The sequence below is a fragment of the Balaenoptera ricei genome, chromosome 20 (assembly GCF_028023285.1).
Source record: "Balaenoptera ricei isolate mBalRic1 chromosome 20, mBalRic1.hap2, whole genome shotgun sequence".
Taxonomy (NCBI): domain Eukaryota; kingdom Metazoa; phylum Chordata; class Mammalia; order Artiodactyla; family Balaenopteridae; genus Balaenoptera; species Balaenoptera ricei.
Window position 1 is genome coordinate 13075083 of NC_082658.1, and position 15417 is coordinate 13090499.

General features: G+C 45.7%; 1 protein-coding gene across 2 annotated transcripts in view; it reads right to left on the reverse strand.

The window, feature by feature from the left end:
- Positions 1-8502: 8502 nt before the first annotated feature.
- WDR45B (WD repeat domain 45B) overlaps positions 8503-15417 on the reverse strand; it is a 37840-nt gene continuing 30925 nt past the window's right edge. For both annotated transcript variants that reach the window (XM_059907577.1, XM_059907576.1), the window contains 5 exons: positions 14383-14573; positions 13712-13797; positions 12732-12833; positions 12127-12248; positions 8503-11754 (listed from right to left, as the gene is read on the reverse strand). In XM_059907577.1, coding sequence (XP_059763560.1) covers positions 11648-11754; positions 12127-12248; positions 12732-12833; positions 13712-13797; positions 14383-14573 — 608 coding nt within the window. In that variant the 3' untranslated portion in view covers positions 8503-11647. The remainder of the gene's footprint in view (positions 11755-12126; positions 12249-12731; positions 12834-13711; positions 13798-14382; positions 14574-15417) is intronic.

The following is a 15417-nucleotide window of genomic DNA, read 5'->3' on the forward strand; positions in this document are numbered from 1 at the left end:
TTTAACATTGTCTATCAGGGTTTTCAGTGTATGTAAACTTAACACATATTGACAAAAGTACCAGTATAAAGGAGGAAGGCAAAGGTTTGTAGGTCTCTACGTTTCTACATTGAAGTGGTAAAACATTCTGAAGTAGACTGAAAAGCTAGCTTTGTCTGTTGTAGTCACTAGTGCAATCACTAATACCAAACAAAGATAAAGGAAAAATCCAAAAGGTAAATTAAAATGGAATGCTAAAATTTTTTTGAAATAACACGAAGGCAGAGAACAGTAAACCAAACGGGAGGGGACAAGCAAAAAAAACAATAATGTGGTAGGATCTTATCAACAATTACATTAAATATAAATAGTCTAAATAGACCAATTAAGAGTGTGTCAGTTGGATCAAAAAATAAGACCCAACTTACTTTAAATAATATGGATAGGTTAAAAGTAAAAGGATAGAAAAAGTATATCCTGCGAACACTCAAAAGAAAGTTGGAGTGACTATATTAATGTCAAAGTAGACCTCAGAATAAAGAAAATTATCAGACATAAAGACATTACATAATGATACAGGGTCAACTCGCCAAGATGCACAACGGCCTTAGGGTTCCAAGCACCCAACAACAGTGCCTCAAAATAAATGAAGCAGGGACTTCGGTTTCAGGTTCCACGTGTAAGGAGCTGGGAAGTTGCCACTTCCTCCTAACACGTAAATAGTGCAACAGCCCAAAAATCAACAACTCATCTTGGAGCTAAGAGAGGTGAGGGTGCAGGGCAAACCACTACCCCCAAGATTGGAGAGACAGATGGGCGAACACAGGAGTGGAGATTACCGTGGGGACCGGTGCCGGGCTACAAAAACCTACACTGTGAGCAGTCAACTGCTGGACAACTCAGAGTTAATGCCCCAGGGGAACCCAGTCTTAGGGGTTCCCCACACTTTTGTACATCTTACTTCCAGAAGCTCAACCAGGTTCTCACAGAAAATATTGGAAAAAACCAGGGGAGGGGAAAGGAACCATGTTTGAAATAGACCAGAGCACTGTTCATTTTTTTTTTTTTTAAGGTTCTTTTTTGATGTGGACCATTTTTAAAGTCTTTATTGAATTTGTTACAATATTGCTTCTGCTTTATGTTTTTTGTTTTGGCCACGAGGCATGTGGGATCCTAGCACTCCGACCAGGTATCAAACCTACACCCCCTGCATTGAAAGGTGAAGTCTTAACCACTGGACCGCCAGGGAAGTCCCTAGAGTACTGCGTTCTTAACAAGGCCTGCCTTCAGGAGAAAAGAGTTAACCAGGGTCTACCTGATCTAGAAGGGAAATTCCCAACCAGCCCACTCTAGCCACCCTGTCCCACCTAAGAGGGAAGAAAACCTGGGAAACTCTTATGCAGTTCATAGCCCAGAAGCACAGGCTCACTAAGACTGAGTGAGACCTGCCCATAGGACTGTGTACACCACTGCCCTGCCCCACCCCCATCCCGCACCTTACCACGTCACTGAAGACCTGTGTACAGCAGCTCCTTTTATCCAGTACATCATGTCCAGTTGTCAAGAAAAAATTACAAGGATTAACTAAAAGGAAAACAATTTGTAGAGACAGAGCAACATCGGAACCAGACGTGGCAGGGGTGTTGGTGTCATCAGACGGGATCTAAAACGACTAGGACTAATATGTTAAGGACTCTAATGGATAAAGTAGACAGCATGCAAGAACAAATAGGCGATGTAAGCGTAGAGATGGAAATCCTTAAAAAGAACTATAAAGAGCATTGTAACAGAAATGTCTATGATGGGCTTGCTAGTCGACTGGACACAAATGAGGAGAGAATCTCTGCACTTCAGGATGCATCAATAGAAACTTTCAAAAGTAAAAAGCTAAGAGAAGAAAGACTGGGAAGGGCTTCCCTGGTGGCTCTGTGGTTAAGAATCCACCTGCCAATGCAGGGGACGTGGGTTCAAGCCCTGGTCCAGGAAGATCCCACATGCCGCGGAGCAACTAAGCCCGTGTGCCACAACTACTGAGCCTGCGCTCTAGAGCCTGCGAGCCACAACTGCTGAGCCCGCATGCCACAACTACTGAAGCCTGCACGCCTAGAGCCCGTGCTCCACAACAAGAGAAGCCACCGCAATGTGAAGCCCCCACTCGCCGCAACTAGAGAAAGCCCCGCGTGCAGCAACGGAGACCCAACGAAGCCAGAAACAATAAATAAATAAAATAAAATAATAAAATAAGTAAGTAAAAAAAAAAGAAAGACTGGGGAAAAAAAAAAAGAACATCCAAGGACCGTGGGGCAGCTATATAAGGTATAACCTATGTGTTACAGGAGTACCAGAGAAAATGGAAGTACCAGAAAGAAAGGAGCAGAAGAAATGTTTGAAACAAGAATGAATGAGAATTTCCCCCCAGATCCAGGAAGCTCAGAGAATACCAGTCAGGATAAATGCAAAAAACAAACAAAAAAACAACTACCTAGGCATAACATTTTCAAAAAATAAGGACAACAATACAAAACAGTAACAGATGTGGTAGATATTAATCCAACTATATCAATAATCACTTTGAACATCACTAGTCTAAATATACCAATAAAAGACATAGATTGTCAGAGTGGATCAAAAAACAAGACAACTATATGTTGTCTACAAGAAACTTTAAATATAAAGACACTTAATATAGATTAAAAGTAAATTAATGGAGAAAAAGATACCATGCTAACACTAATCAAAAGAAAGTAGGAGGGGCTTCCCTGGTGGCACAGTGGTTGAGAATCTGCCTGCCAATGCAGGGGACACGGGTTCGAGCCCTGGTCCAGTAAGATCCCACATGCTGTGGAGCAACTAAGCCCGTGCGCCACAACTACTGAGCCTGCACTCTAGAGCCCGCGAGCCACAACTACTGAGCCTGTGTGCCACAACTACTGAGCCTGCGTGCCACAACTACTGAAGCCTGTGCACCTGGAGCCCGTGCTCCACAACGAGAAGCCACCACAATGAGAAGCCCACGCATCGCAATGAAGACCCCAACACAGCCAAAAATAAAAACAAATAAATTGATAAAAAGAAAAAAAAAAGAAAGCAGGAGTAGTTTTTTGTTTTTTGTTTTGACGGTGCTGCACGGCTTGAGGGGTCTTAGTTCCCTGACCAGGACTGAACCCGCGCCTCAGCAGTGAAAACACAGAGTCCTAACCATTGGGCTGCCAGGGAATTCCCAGGAGTAGTTATTTTATTTTCAGACAGAGCAGACTTCAAACCAAGGAAAGTTATCACTGATAAAGAGGAGCATTTCATCATGATAAAAGGAGCAATTCTGCAAGACAATGTAACAAAATAAATGAAGCAAAAGCTGAAAGAACTAAAATAATAGATAAATCCACATTACATTTTGATACTTCAACACTTCTCTCTAGGTAATTGATAAAATAAGTAGAAAGTCAGCAAGGCTATAAAAGCTCTGAGCAACACCAGTCAATGTAATTATCATTGATAGAGCATTCTACTCAACAGAATACACATTCTTTTCAAATGCACATGGAACATTCACCAATATAGACCAAATCTTGGGTCATAAAACAAAACTTAACAAGCTTTAAAGAATTAAAATCATACATAGTATGCTCTTTGACAATTAGGGAATTAAACTAGAAATCAATAATAAAGATATTTTTTAAATCCTCAAATGTTTGGAAATTAGACATATTTTGAAATAATCCATGATTCAAAGAGGAAGTCTTAAAGGGAATTAGAAAATAATTGTAACAGAATGAACATGAAAATATATCAAATTTGTGAAATGCAGCTAAAAGTGTTTATAGGGAATTTTATAGCACAAAGAAAACCTAAAATTCACTCATCTACAATTGTACCTTAAACTAGAAAAGAATGAATATAACCCATAGCAAATAATCAGCAAAAATTGAAAAAATAAAATTAAGGAGAAAAAGAAATCAATGAAATCAAAGCTGATTCTTTGAAAAAAAAAAAAAAAAATCAACAAATTAACTCTGGCTGGAATGACCGAGGAAAAAGAGAGGATACAAATGACCACTATCAGGAATGAGAGATGGGCTCTCTGTGATGAGCTCCGTTGCTCTACCTACCACCTGTTCGCCCTGTTATGGAGGCAGTATTCCCACCCCGTGTACATGGGGGTGGCTGGACACGACACTATGACACTGGCCAGATGAGATGAACGGTAGTTTATCAGTCACACATACTCACACCCGAGGACACTGCAAGCCAAGTAGGACCACATGGGCATCACTTGGGAACACAGCGAACAACCTAGGGCTACAGGAGGCAGGCTTTGTAGTATCAAGAGTGGGGGACCCCGTTCCCATGGGAGGATGTGATTGTTTGAATAACCCCACGAGCTGGAAGGGAACTGAAAATGCTTACTCAGGGATAAGCAGGAACCGCACCTGTTCTGTTTGATAAGGAGAGTTGTTTGGCTGGGGGGCTTTATCCATGGAAGTAGAGTGGGTAGCGGAACTTGTAGTTAGGCCATTCCAGGCCTTCCCAGCTGAACCAAATGTTAAGGTAGCACGTAATACTGAACCTTAATTTCAGGCTTCAGACCACATCCGTATCTGTAAAAAGGATAATAAAGGAATCCTATGAAAAACTGTGCTCATAAATTTGACATCTTAGATGGAACAGACTAATTCCTTGAAATACACAAACTACCAAATTTACTAAAGAAATAGGTAGACTGAATAGACTTGTCAACAAATTGAATTTGTAATTCAAAACCTTCCAACATAGGGCTTCCCTGGTGGCTCAGTGGTTGAGAATCCGCCTGCCAATGCAGGGGACACGGGTTCGAGCCCTGGCTCAGGAAGATCCCACATGCCGCGGAGCAGCTAAGCCCGTGCGCCACAACTACTGAAGCCCGCGCGCCTAGAGCCTGTGCTCCACAACAAGAGAAGCCACCGCAATGAGAAGCCCGCACGCCGCAACGAAGAATAGCCCCCGCTCGCCACAACTAGAGAAAAGCCCGCATGCAGCAACAAAGACCCAACGCAGCCAAAACTTAATTAATTTTAAAAAAAATTAAAAAAAAAAAAAAACCTTCCAACATAGATAAGCTCCAGGAATTGTCCCCCCACCAAATCAACTACTGAGCTTGTAAGAACTGTCTGAATTAACTACTTTGGAACTATGGAGTCTACGCAAACACTTGCAATATCCAGGGGAGTGCTCCATAAAGAAAGGCTGGTAAATTTCAGTGAATTTTGGCATTTCACGGAGCAACTACCATCCCCCATCATCCAGCCTTGTGGCAGGCAGCCATGGGGACAGCACCCCACGTTCCTGGTACAGCTTGCTGAAGCCAGGGTGGACAACAGGGACTTTTTCCTCCAAAAATTCGAGTTGTGTATTTTAATCTGCCTGGCGGTTTGCTGAGGGGCTGGTTCAGAATCTGGTCATTATTTCAACACCCACAACCTGAAGTAGCTTCCCTGGCAGCATGGGTCAGGTGATTTAAAAGGGCAGAATAGCTTCTTTTTTTTTTCATCTTATTGGATCCAGGAATATAAGGAAATCTGTGACAAAACATTAGCTGAACACAAGCTAAAGTAACAGACTTCAGTGATCACGAATGACAAGAAATATAGCCTTGGGACTTCCCTGGTGGTGTAGTGGTTAAGAATCCACCTGCCAATGCAGGGGACACGGGTTCGAGCCCTGGTCCGGGAAGATCCTGCCTGCCACGGAACAGCTAAGCCCGTGCTCCACAACTACTGAGCCTGCACTCTAGAGTCCTCGCATCACAACTACTGAAGCCCGCGCACCTAGAGCCCATGCTCCACAGCAAGAGAAGCCACTGCATGAGAAGCCAGCACACCACAACGAAGAGTAGCCCCTGCTCGCCACAACTAGAGAAAGCCCGTGCAGCAATGATGACCCAATGCAGCCAAAAATAAATACAAATTAATTTTTAAAAAAAGAAATCAATGGAATTCACCACATTAACAGAGTAAGAGACCATCTGACAAAACAACACAACCATTCCCAGTGGCATGAAGCTGAGAGCATGCGCCTCCTTAAACTTGGTGCTCTCAGCACCTCGTCTGCCTCACTCTTGTCTTGACTGTTCAGGTGGGCCCAGAGTGCTTAAATGCTTAAAGCAAAAAACCTCCATTTTCCAGAGAAACATAACAGAATCCATAACAACATACATACCATTTGCAATGTCCAAGGTACAACCCCAAAGTACTAGACACACAGGTTAATGTGACTCGTACACAGAATAAAAGAAAATCAATGGAGACTTGCTCTGAGAAAATCCAAATGTGAGAATTACCAAAGATTTTTACTTATGTCTTATAAATATGCACAAGGACGTAAAGATTGTTCATGTGAATGAGCAAATGAAAAAGCTTAGTTAAGAATTAGAAACTAATTTTAGAACTGACAAATTCATCTAAAGTTTAAAGTACATGGTACAGTCGTGAAAGCAGAGTGGGCAGTAATAGGTCATTTAGTGGTATTCAATGATAGTTTAAATTATGCTAATTTTTTTTTAATTTTTAAAATTTTTGGGCTGCGTTGGGTCTTCGTTGCCACGCGCGGGCTTTCTCTAATTGTGGCAAGCGGGGGCTACTCTTTGTTGCGGTGCACGGGGTTCTCATTGCAGTGGCTTCTCTTGTGGAGCACGGGCTCTAGGCGCGTGGGCTTCAGTAGTTGCAGCGTGCAGGCTCAGTAGTTGCAGTGCGCAGGCTCTAGGGTGCACAGGTTTCAGTAACTGTGGCACGTGGGCTCAGTAGTTGTGGCGCATGGGCTTAGTTGCTCCACAGCATGTGGGATCTTCCTGGACCAGGGATCGAACCCATGTCCTCTACATCAGCAGGTGGATTCTTAACCACTGCGCCACCAGGGAAGTACCAATGCTATTTTTAAAAACAGGAAAGAATACTGTAAAAACTATATGAACAGCCTCAATGATCAGAGTGGGACAATATAAGGTGTTATACATGTGTACTTGAATCCCAACAGGAAAGAGACAATAGCAGAAGAATTATTTGAGGAAATGGCTGAAATTTCACAAATTTGATGAAAGCCATAAATCTAGTTTCAAGAAGCTCAGTAAGCCCCATGCATGATAAACACAAAGAAAACCAAATATAGACATACCATAGTTTCCAAATTGTAAATTCATAAAATAATTTTTATCATATTGAAACAGGACACAGGAAGAACAAAAGGAAGACTCACAGCTTCTTTCCACACAAGTTGAATAGCTTTGTCATTAAAAACAAACAAATAGGGGCTTCCCTGGTGGCGCAGTGGTTGAGAATCTGCCTGCCAATGCAGGGGACACGGGTTCGAGCCCTGGTCTGGGAAGATGCCGCAGAGCAACTGGGCCCGTGAGCCACAACTACTAAGCCTGCGCGTCTGGAGCCTGTGCTCCGCAACAAGAGAGGCCGCGATAGTGAGACGTCCGCGCACCGTGATGAAGAGTAGCCCCCGCTCGCTGCAACTAAAGAAAGCCCTCGCACAGAAACGAAGACCCAACACAGCCAAAAATAAAAATAAATTAAAAAAAAAAAAGAATACAAAAAATAAGAAAGTAGAGTTAATATATAAAAAACAAACGAACAAACAAATATGAATGACAGTGCACTTACGGTGTCCTCAGTGATGTTACCACGTTACTGTTGGGGAGAAAACATTTATTAAATCCTGATACATTCTGTCCCTCAGCACTTCAGAAACAATCATTTTTGAGTTTTTGGAATTCCAATAAAATTTTATTTTTAGCTATTATTCCATTTAAAGTTCATCTGGGAAAAAAATGCTTAAGGATGCTTAAGATCAGCAGAGCCATGTAACCAGAACATAGTTCTTTGTGAAGTAGTACAGTAAGTCCGTGGGTAACAAATGAATCAGTTGATAGATGGCATTGTAGTAGGGCAACTGCATAATTTTCATCCAAACCAGAAAAGAGCACTAAGGTGGATGAGATACCACAACCCAGGGCAGGAAGAGGACCTGGGGTTGAGTCACCCTTGGCTTGGCTTGGCTTGGCTTGAGCAATGCCTCACCCACCGGTGCAGGAAGATGAGGCCCTTTCCCCATTACGTGTTTGGAAATCACGGTCAGACTGAATTATGAAAATAAGACCTGTACATCGAACCCAGTGAAAAATGTTTTGTTTTAATCACAAGCCAATACTAGAAACCATAAAGGAAAAAGGCTGATAGATCAGACTATGTAAAAATTTAAGATACATACACAGCAAAGTAAAACCCCTCAAACTGAAATAAACACAAAGTGAAAAAAACGACAAGGGGAGATTATTTTAAAAGTTCTCATAAACAAAAAAGACAAAATACACCAACAGAAATACAGTCGACGGCATGAGTAAGCAATTTACAAAATAATTACGGATGCCCAGCAAAGGTATTCCAAAATGTTCAACCTGGCTAGAAATCAGAGATCTTTTTTCTCCATCAAAGATTAAAAAGCTCGTGCTCAGAGCCTGGTCCTGGTGAGGATGTGAGGTGTTGGCTGTTGAAGCTGACAGAATCATGGCAGGCAAGGTGGCAAACATACTAAATCTTATACGTGCAGATCCTCTGGCTTGGCAATTCCAGTTCTATTCAAAGAAATAGGTGGACAAGTGTGTAAACATGTATGCACAAGGATTTCCATTTCCAAAACGTTTATAAAAGCAAAAAATACAAATAGGCATCTTCGGGCAATTACAGTATGTTTTGACATGTTCACGAGTTGTGAAAAGTTAAAGAATGGTCCCTATGATGCTGCTGAGAATTACAGACTTCACCCCAGAAGGCGTGGGCTTTCCGAGAGTAGTCTTCTCTGGATATGGCAACTCAGGGCGATTTTCATTCCAACTTTACATTCTTCTATATGTTCTTTTCTTACAATGAACATTTTGTATTTTGATAAGTATTTTCTGATCCATTTTGAAGAGGAAAATTTCAGCACAAGTTCCAAAAGTATTGTAATTGCTCAAATGCCTCTTACAGAAAGAAAGGAAAGAGGCCAGGGACAAAGTTGTGTGAAATCATCTAGAAGTTTGGTTTGGTTGCAGAAAAAGAAATGCAAACATGAGAAGCTTTGGTCTCACAAGCAGAGTAAGGAGGGGAGCGGGCCTCGCCCTCCAGGCCGCAGTGAGCAGTGGCACTGCCACTGAGGACTCAAGGGACAGAGGAGCCAGGGGCAGGGGGGAGGGGGTGGAGGCTGCAGGGCGCAGAGAGCTCTGTCCCCACCTGAGACACCAAAGCCCTCCCCGTCCACGGCCTGGAGAGCAGGCAGGAGAGCCCAGTGAGCAGGGCCCCGTGAGGTGGTTCCTGGATGTTCATTCACGTGGACACTTGGGGGAGAAACAAACCAGGCCTGTCCAGCCCAGCCACCAAGTGGGGCTTGTGGAAGCCCTGGACGCAGGACTTTTACGTCTGTGTCCCTCTGTACCCACATTCAGGGGCCGGCAGGACTCAGCTGAGGGAGGAATTGTAGGCGGTGCTGGCTTAGAGCAACCCCCTTTCTCTAAATAAGGCGACAAACAGTGGTTATCAATTTGAAAAACCAAGTCTGCTGCTGTCCTAAATAAACCGAGGAAGGTTCACCCGACAGCCTGCTCGCCAGGGATGGCTCTTCCCGCCACGTCCCTGAGGGTAAAGCGAGGCCACGCACACAGGCCTGGGGAGGGCGGATGGTGCCTGGCCGCCTCAACCTTCCAGACCTCACCCTGCTCTCTGGAAGCCTCGTCCAGGGCATTTCCCAGGTGAGACGTGGTGTCTTTACCATCGCGAAGGGAAACCCCGAGAAGACAACCAGAGCCCCTTGGTGGTGGTCATCCACACCACCCAGGATGTCCCTGTCATTTTATAAAGCAGGCAAGGTTGTGCCCGGCGTGGCAGAGCCAGGACCTGCTCCCACACTGTGGACTCTTAATGGAGGTGCCAGAACATTCCGGGTCGTCCTGGGTACAGCCTCTCCCTGGCTCCTCACTCAGCCCAGCTCTCCTCACCAGCCTGCAGCACCTCCACACACCGTGAGGAGGAACTTTTTTCCTGGTTTAATGTACATTTGGATACACTAAAGGGAGTATATTCGGGGAAAATATAAACTACTAATGATATAAATGTGAAGGACCCCTCCTACTCCTGGGTCCAAAGTTAGGGCTAGTGTTAGACGGACACTGACGGGTGGCCCGACACCACGCTGGTGTCTCCCCCAAAGGGAGTGTCCCCCAAAGGGATTTCAGGCAGAGCTTCCCCACCAGAGACGACGGAAACCGCTAGCGAACATCACTCTCTTCCCCTCTGCTCCCCGATCCAGGCCACCACCCACACGGGCAGCGGGGCGTCCACCCGGCCCCCACGCAGTCCTGGACAGTTTAGGCACCAAGTGCACTGGGCCACTCCTACAGCCTGCAGTCCAACGAGGTTCTAAAGCTGGTGCTTTGGTTTTGTAACATACAATTCTTTTCCCTTGATGGGTACAGAGTACAACAAAATTAGTCATTTTTATTTAAAAGAAACAATACAAATAAGTGTGCAAAATTAAATTTCATGATTAAACACACATAAAAGTAACATGCATACTTCACATTGAAATCCACAGACAAAGTTAGTTGATTACATGACAGTAAAAGAACTGGCAAAACTGAGAATTTGCTGCTGCAGATTTTAATGTTTGCCACCTGAAATCAAAACATAAAATTAAGTTTTAAGGGAATTTAAGAAAATTAAATATATACCTCAAGTACTACTAATAATATAGAGCCCATAACCTATTTTAGTTACCAAACGTTAAAAAAAGTATGTGCCTCTCATTCTCAGAATGTTAGTGTGCAGCTAGTCTTAAAAATGGGGAGAGAAGATGGTGAGAAAGGGAGGTGGAATCGGCTGGCCGAGACATCCTCTCCAGGCCCACAGAAACCGGGCACTGCTTCGTTGAGACGCCCGTTTCCCTTCGTATCCTCCAAATTAAGTGACGCTTTCTTCTATGACTAAGTTTTAAAGTCTATGCTGTTACTCTGTTACCTACACGTAACAGGGAAACCCCCTTTGACCCAGCGTTTCACCAGGAGGCCACAGGCACTGCTCACAGGGTGGGCGTGGTGCTGCCTCAGTTCCAATAGCTCCAAAAAGACAGGGACGCACGACACGCAGCTCTTGAGGGAGACGCCAGACCTATGCCCTCTTTCTTCAGTTTAGATGAGAGAAGGGCTTCCTTCCTCCTTTCCTAAGGCTGCCGGTATGATTGTTCCACTTAAATCTGGTGAGAACCAACACTTACACGTGTGTTCACCTCCCCGTTAAAGACTCAGTAAAAATGATGAAATCTGTTGCCACAACCAAATTTCACTTTGTCCCTCCTTTTTTCAACGTGACCCCAGTTTGTCCGGAGCCCCAACAGCAGGTGGCGGATGCGGCAGAACCAATGAAGCAAGCGTCACGGCTGAACGAAAGGTGAAGCCAGCAGTTGGGCGTGAGTGTCCATGTGCCCTGAAGATTCTTCCTTTAACACTGGACTCGGGAGGTCTGGCTTCGGAAAACAGACGACACGTATGGCTTCGCAACAAGGTCCCAGGCCATCCCCCCAGCCCATCACCACCAGTCCCAGGAGCTCGAGGGGCCGCTGGGCACCCAGGGCCCGTGGTGCTCGCACTCCTGGTGGAGGGTCACAGCTTGTCGTCGGTCATCTCCAGGAACTGCGCATACACGTCCCGGACGCACTCCCCCTTGGGGTTGAACAGGAACTTGTAGTAGCTGCCGTCCGCACAGATCGCTGGGCAGAGGAGACCGTGTCACTCAGGGTGAAAAGCAAGCAGCCCGCACTGAGCTCACTGCACAGGTTGAGCGGAGGCTGAGCAGCCCCGAGGGATCTGTGGGTGGTGGGGGCACTCGACCGAGAACCCCACTGTTCTGGGGGGTCTGCATCTACTCAGCTAGTGTGGCGATGGGGGAACCCTCTTTGGTCGCCGGTTCCAAGACCAAATTATCTGCCCCACTGACTGCCCGGGAAACCCCGGAGGGCAGGTGGCTGCGTGGACCCTGAGAGGGATGCACAGGACCCCCAGGAGAGAGGAAGGGCCACCAGTGGAGCTGGTGGGGCGCTGACCACACCTGGGGGCCACTCTCCTCTGGAAGGACCACTTACCAATGACAGCATTTGGCTCTGTTCCAAAGGCACAAATGCATGGAGAGCCTGAGGGAACCTGAAACTTGGAAAAACTCCACTTGGAACTGAAGTATTTTGGAAGGAAACTGGCTGATGCCAAACTGTGAGGACAGGAAGCAAAGAAAGAAAGTCACGGTCACATAACAAAGTTAGAGACACAGCTCTCTTTAATGTCGGCTTAGCCTTAATGATTTAAATTATATTTTTGCTTTTAATTTTTATTTTTCACATGAAAAAACTAAGTTGTTACAAATGGGTTTATTATAAATCCAGAAACCATCAGCACCAGAAGGGGCACAGGGTTCTACTGCCACCAAATTAATTTTCTGAACAGCTAATACAAGGATGACGGTTGGAGTTCAGGACCAAGTTCTACCTCACTGGAAGGTGCCTGGATCCTCATCAGACGTTTTCTAAGGAGCTAGTGGAAGGGGAAGTCGTGATGCCACTGTCTTAGCATCAAGTAATCTGCACTGGTTTTCAGAGAATCAAATGAACGACCAAAGAAAAGCATCCCGACTGTGACTCAGACTGAGTGGGGCAACACTCAGGCAATGTTCTGTCCTTCTAACTGGAAAACCTACCTTGATTGTTTATTCCTTTTTGGATCTTCAGCTGCAAAAATGTGCACCGTGCCGTGGTCACTGGACACACAGATGAGAGAAGCGTCCTGATTGAAGTTAATGCTGCAGAGAAACCAGACGAAGCTGGGGTCTCATGTGGACGCAGAAGCGAGCCCTGACCTCAGCCCCCCGTGGTCAGGACAGTCATTTTAAGAACCACCCCTCCTGACCAGCTGACGGGGCTCAGCACAGAACCAGATGGTCAAAGCCAGGGCACAGCCCCTCCTCAGGTGCCAGGGAGAGGGAAGGGGCTCCCTGCAGACCACCCTGCCACCCCAGGGGCCCTGAGGCCACCCAAACATGCCACTTGGAGGAGAAAAACTCCCCTCCAACGACCCAGGCCCTGTAGAGGTGGGCGTCACTCAGGCTGGCTGGAGGGGCCCGAGAGCAGACAGATGGGAGAGCGGGCTGCACCAGAGGCCCCAAGGACACTATATCCAGATACTAGCTATGTTTTTATCACTCAGGCCCCAGTGCAGCTCCACACCTGCAAAGGCCACAGACACCAAGAACAAAGTTCTGCCCAAGGAGGGGTGCAGCCCTGTCAGAGCTACAGACACTGTGGACATGGTAACAACCACCACAGAGAGAGCAGGTCAGCCTCGCAGGAGGCTGAAGTGACTACAGACAGGCTAGCTAGGCCTCCAGTGTTTGCCTGAAGATGCTACTGAAAAATAAGTTGGAGGGACAGTGAAGAGATGAAATAAAACAAGCAAATTCTGACAAATGCAGGACAATGGGTTCATGGTAATCATAATATTCTCTCTACTTTTGTGTATATTCCCATAATAAATAAACAGTTAAATTAGTAATAATAAAACAAGCTAATAAAACAGCCCCTACCAGCAGAACAGCCCCCGCCCGCCTCGTGGGGGTAGTCCTGACTCTCTTCCGGATCACATAGGGCCCCTTCTCTAGGGTAAAACAACGTGCTTTCTTACCAATAAATATTAGCTGCTTGAGATCCTCTTCGTAGTTCCTGGATTAAATGCCCTGATGAAGTATCAAATATTCGTATAAGGGTCCCCTTTGAAAAACAGTGAAGTGTTTCATTATCAAAGATTCACAACTTTTTAGTTTTCTTGAAATGATTTATATTCACAAACCCATTAACCCATCCGACCCTTTCCCAAACTCACCCACATCACCTAAAACTCAACTTTCCCTCTGTTGTCACCGAGAACAGACTGGAGTCTCTAGTCCGACGGCAGCGGGCAGGGGCCGAGAGAGGGTCAGGGAGACCCAGGGCCCAGGCCCACAGGCGTGGCCCTCTCGGAGCCCCGTGCACACGCTCCCCTGGCAGAGGCCCTGGGCTGTCTCGCGCCCTGAGAGCCATCAGTTCACTCACTGTCCAGAGAAATGGCATCTTAATTATAATGCCCACAGCCAGTTAGAAAAACACTAATTCTACTGCCAAACAGATGGGGCACAACCAAATAAAATGACTTTTGGACCCTCTATGTCAACTATGACTTGCTTCCTGAGAGAAGGTGGCTAAGAGCCTCTCAGGGGTCGGGATCTTCAGGGAAGGGCTGGTGTCCCGGGAGCCCGCACACTACGGCGGGAGAGGCCACTCTGGGGGCACCTCCGTGGGGCAGGGACACCCACTTACTTTCTCAGACGCGGTCGCAATTCTTGTTCCCTGCAGGTTGAGAGCAATGCAGCTCAAGACGCCCTCATGGGCAGGAATGTCCACTGGCGGCTTCTCGGTGCTGGCCAGGTCCACGAGCTGCACATGGCCCGTGTGCGTGCCCGGGAAGGCCAGGAGTGAGTTGTTACTATTGGGGCACAGGACACAGAGGCCTAAACAGAGACAAGGAAACACGTCAAGGACTCAGGACCGTCTCAAAGCTTCTGCTTTTCCACAACCATACCTGCTCCCTGCCCTCCAGGTCCCATGAAAAAGTAAGAATCATTCACAAAATCTTTTCCCTGTGAAGGGCAGCAGAGGGCCAAGCAAAGATCCCTCCCATGAGACGGCTTCATAATTGGAAACATTTGCTGAACTTATTATTGAATAAACTTTATCAAATGTCTGTCTTTTGGGGTGTCAGCCACGAGAATGCAAAATTGTAAAATCTAAAAATGAATTCTTAAAAAATAACTAAATAAAATAAAATAAAATAAAAATGAATCCACTAACAGTAACATAAAAAAACCAAAACTGAAGAATAAATTTAACGATAGATGTAAAAGACACTATAACACACTGCAAAGGAAAACCAAAGACCTGGTGGGTGGAGAGCTGTCCTGTGACCACGGCTTGGAACCTACCTTCACCCACCTACAGAGTAAGTGCAATCACAGTTAAAATCTCTGCAGGCTTTTCTGAAGAAACAGACAACCTGTCACTAAGTTATAAGGAAAGTAAAAGGTCCCAGAATAGCCCCCCAATTTCTTATAAAATAGGAACAACATTAGAGGACTTGTACTACCTAATTTTAAGAATTATCTTGAAGTTCCAGGGACTTCCCTGGTGGTGCAGTAGTTAAGAATCCGTCTGCCAATGCAGGGGACACGGGTTCGATCCCTGGTCCAGGAAGATCCCACATGCCACGGAGCAACTAAGCCCGTGCACCACAACTACTGAGCCTGTGCTCTAGAGCCTGCGAGCCACAACTACTGAGCCAACGTGCCACAACTACTG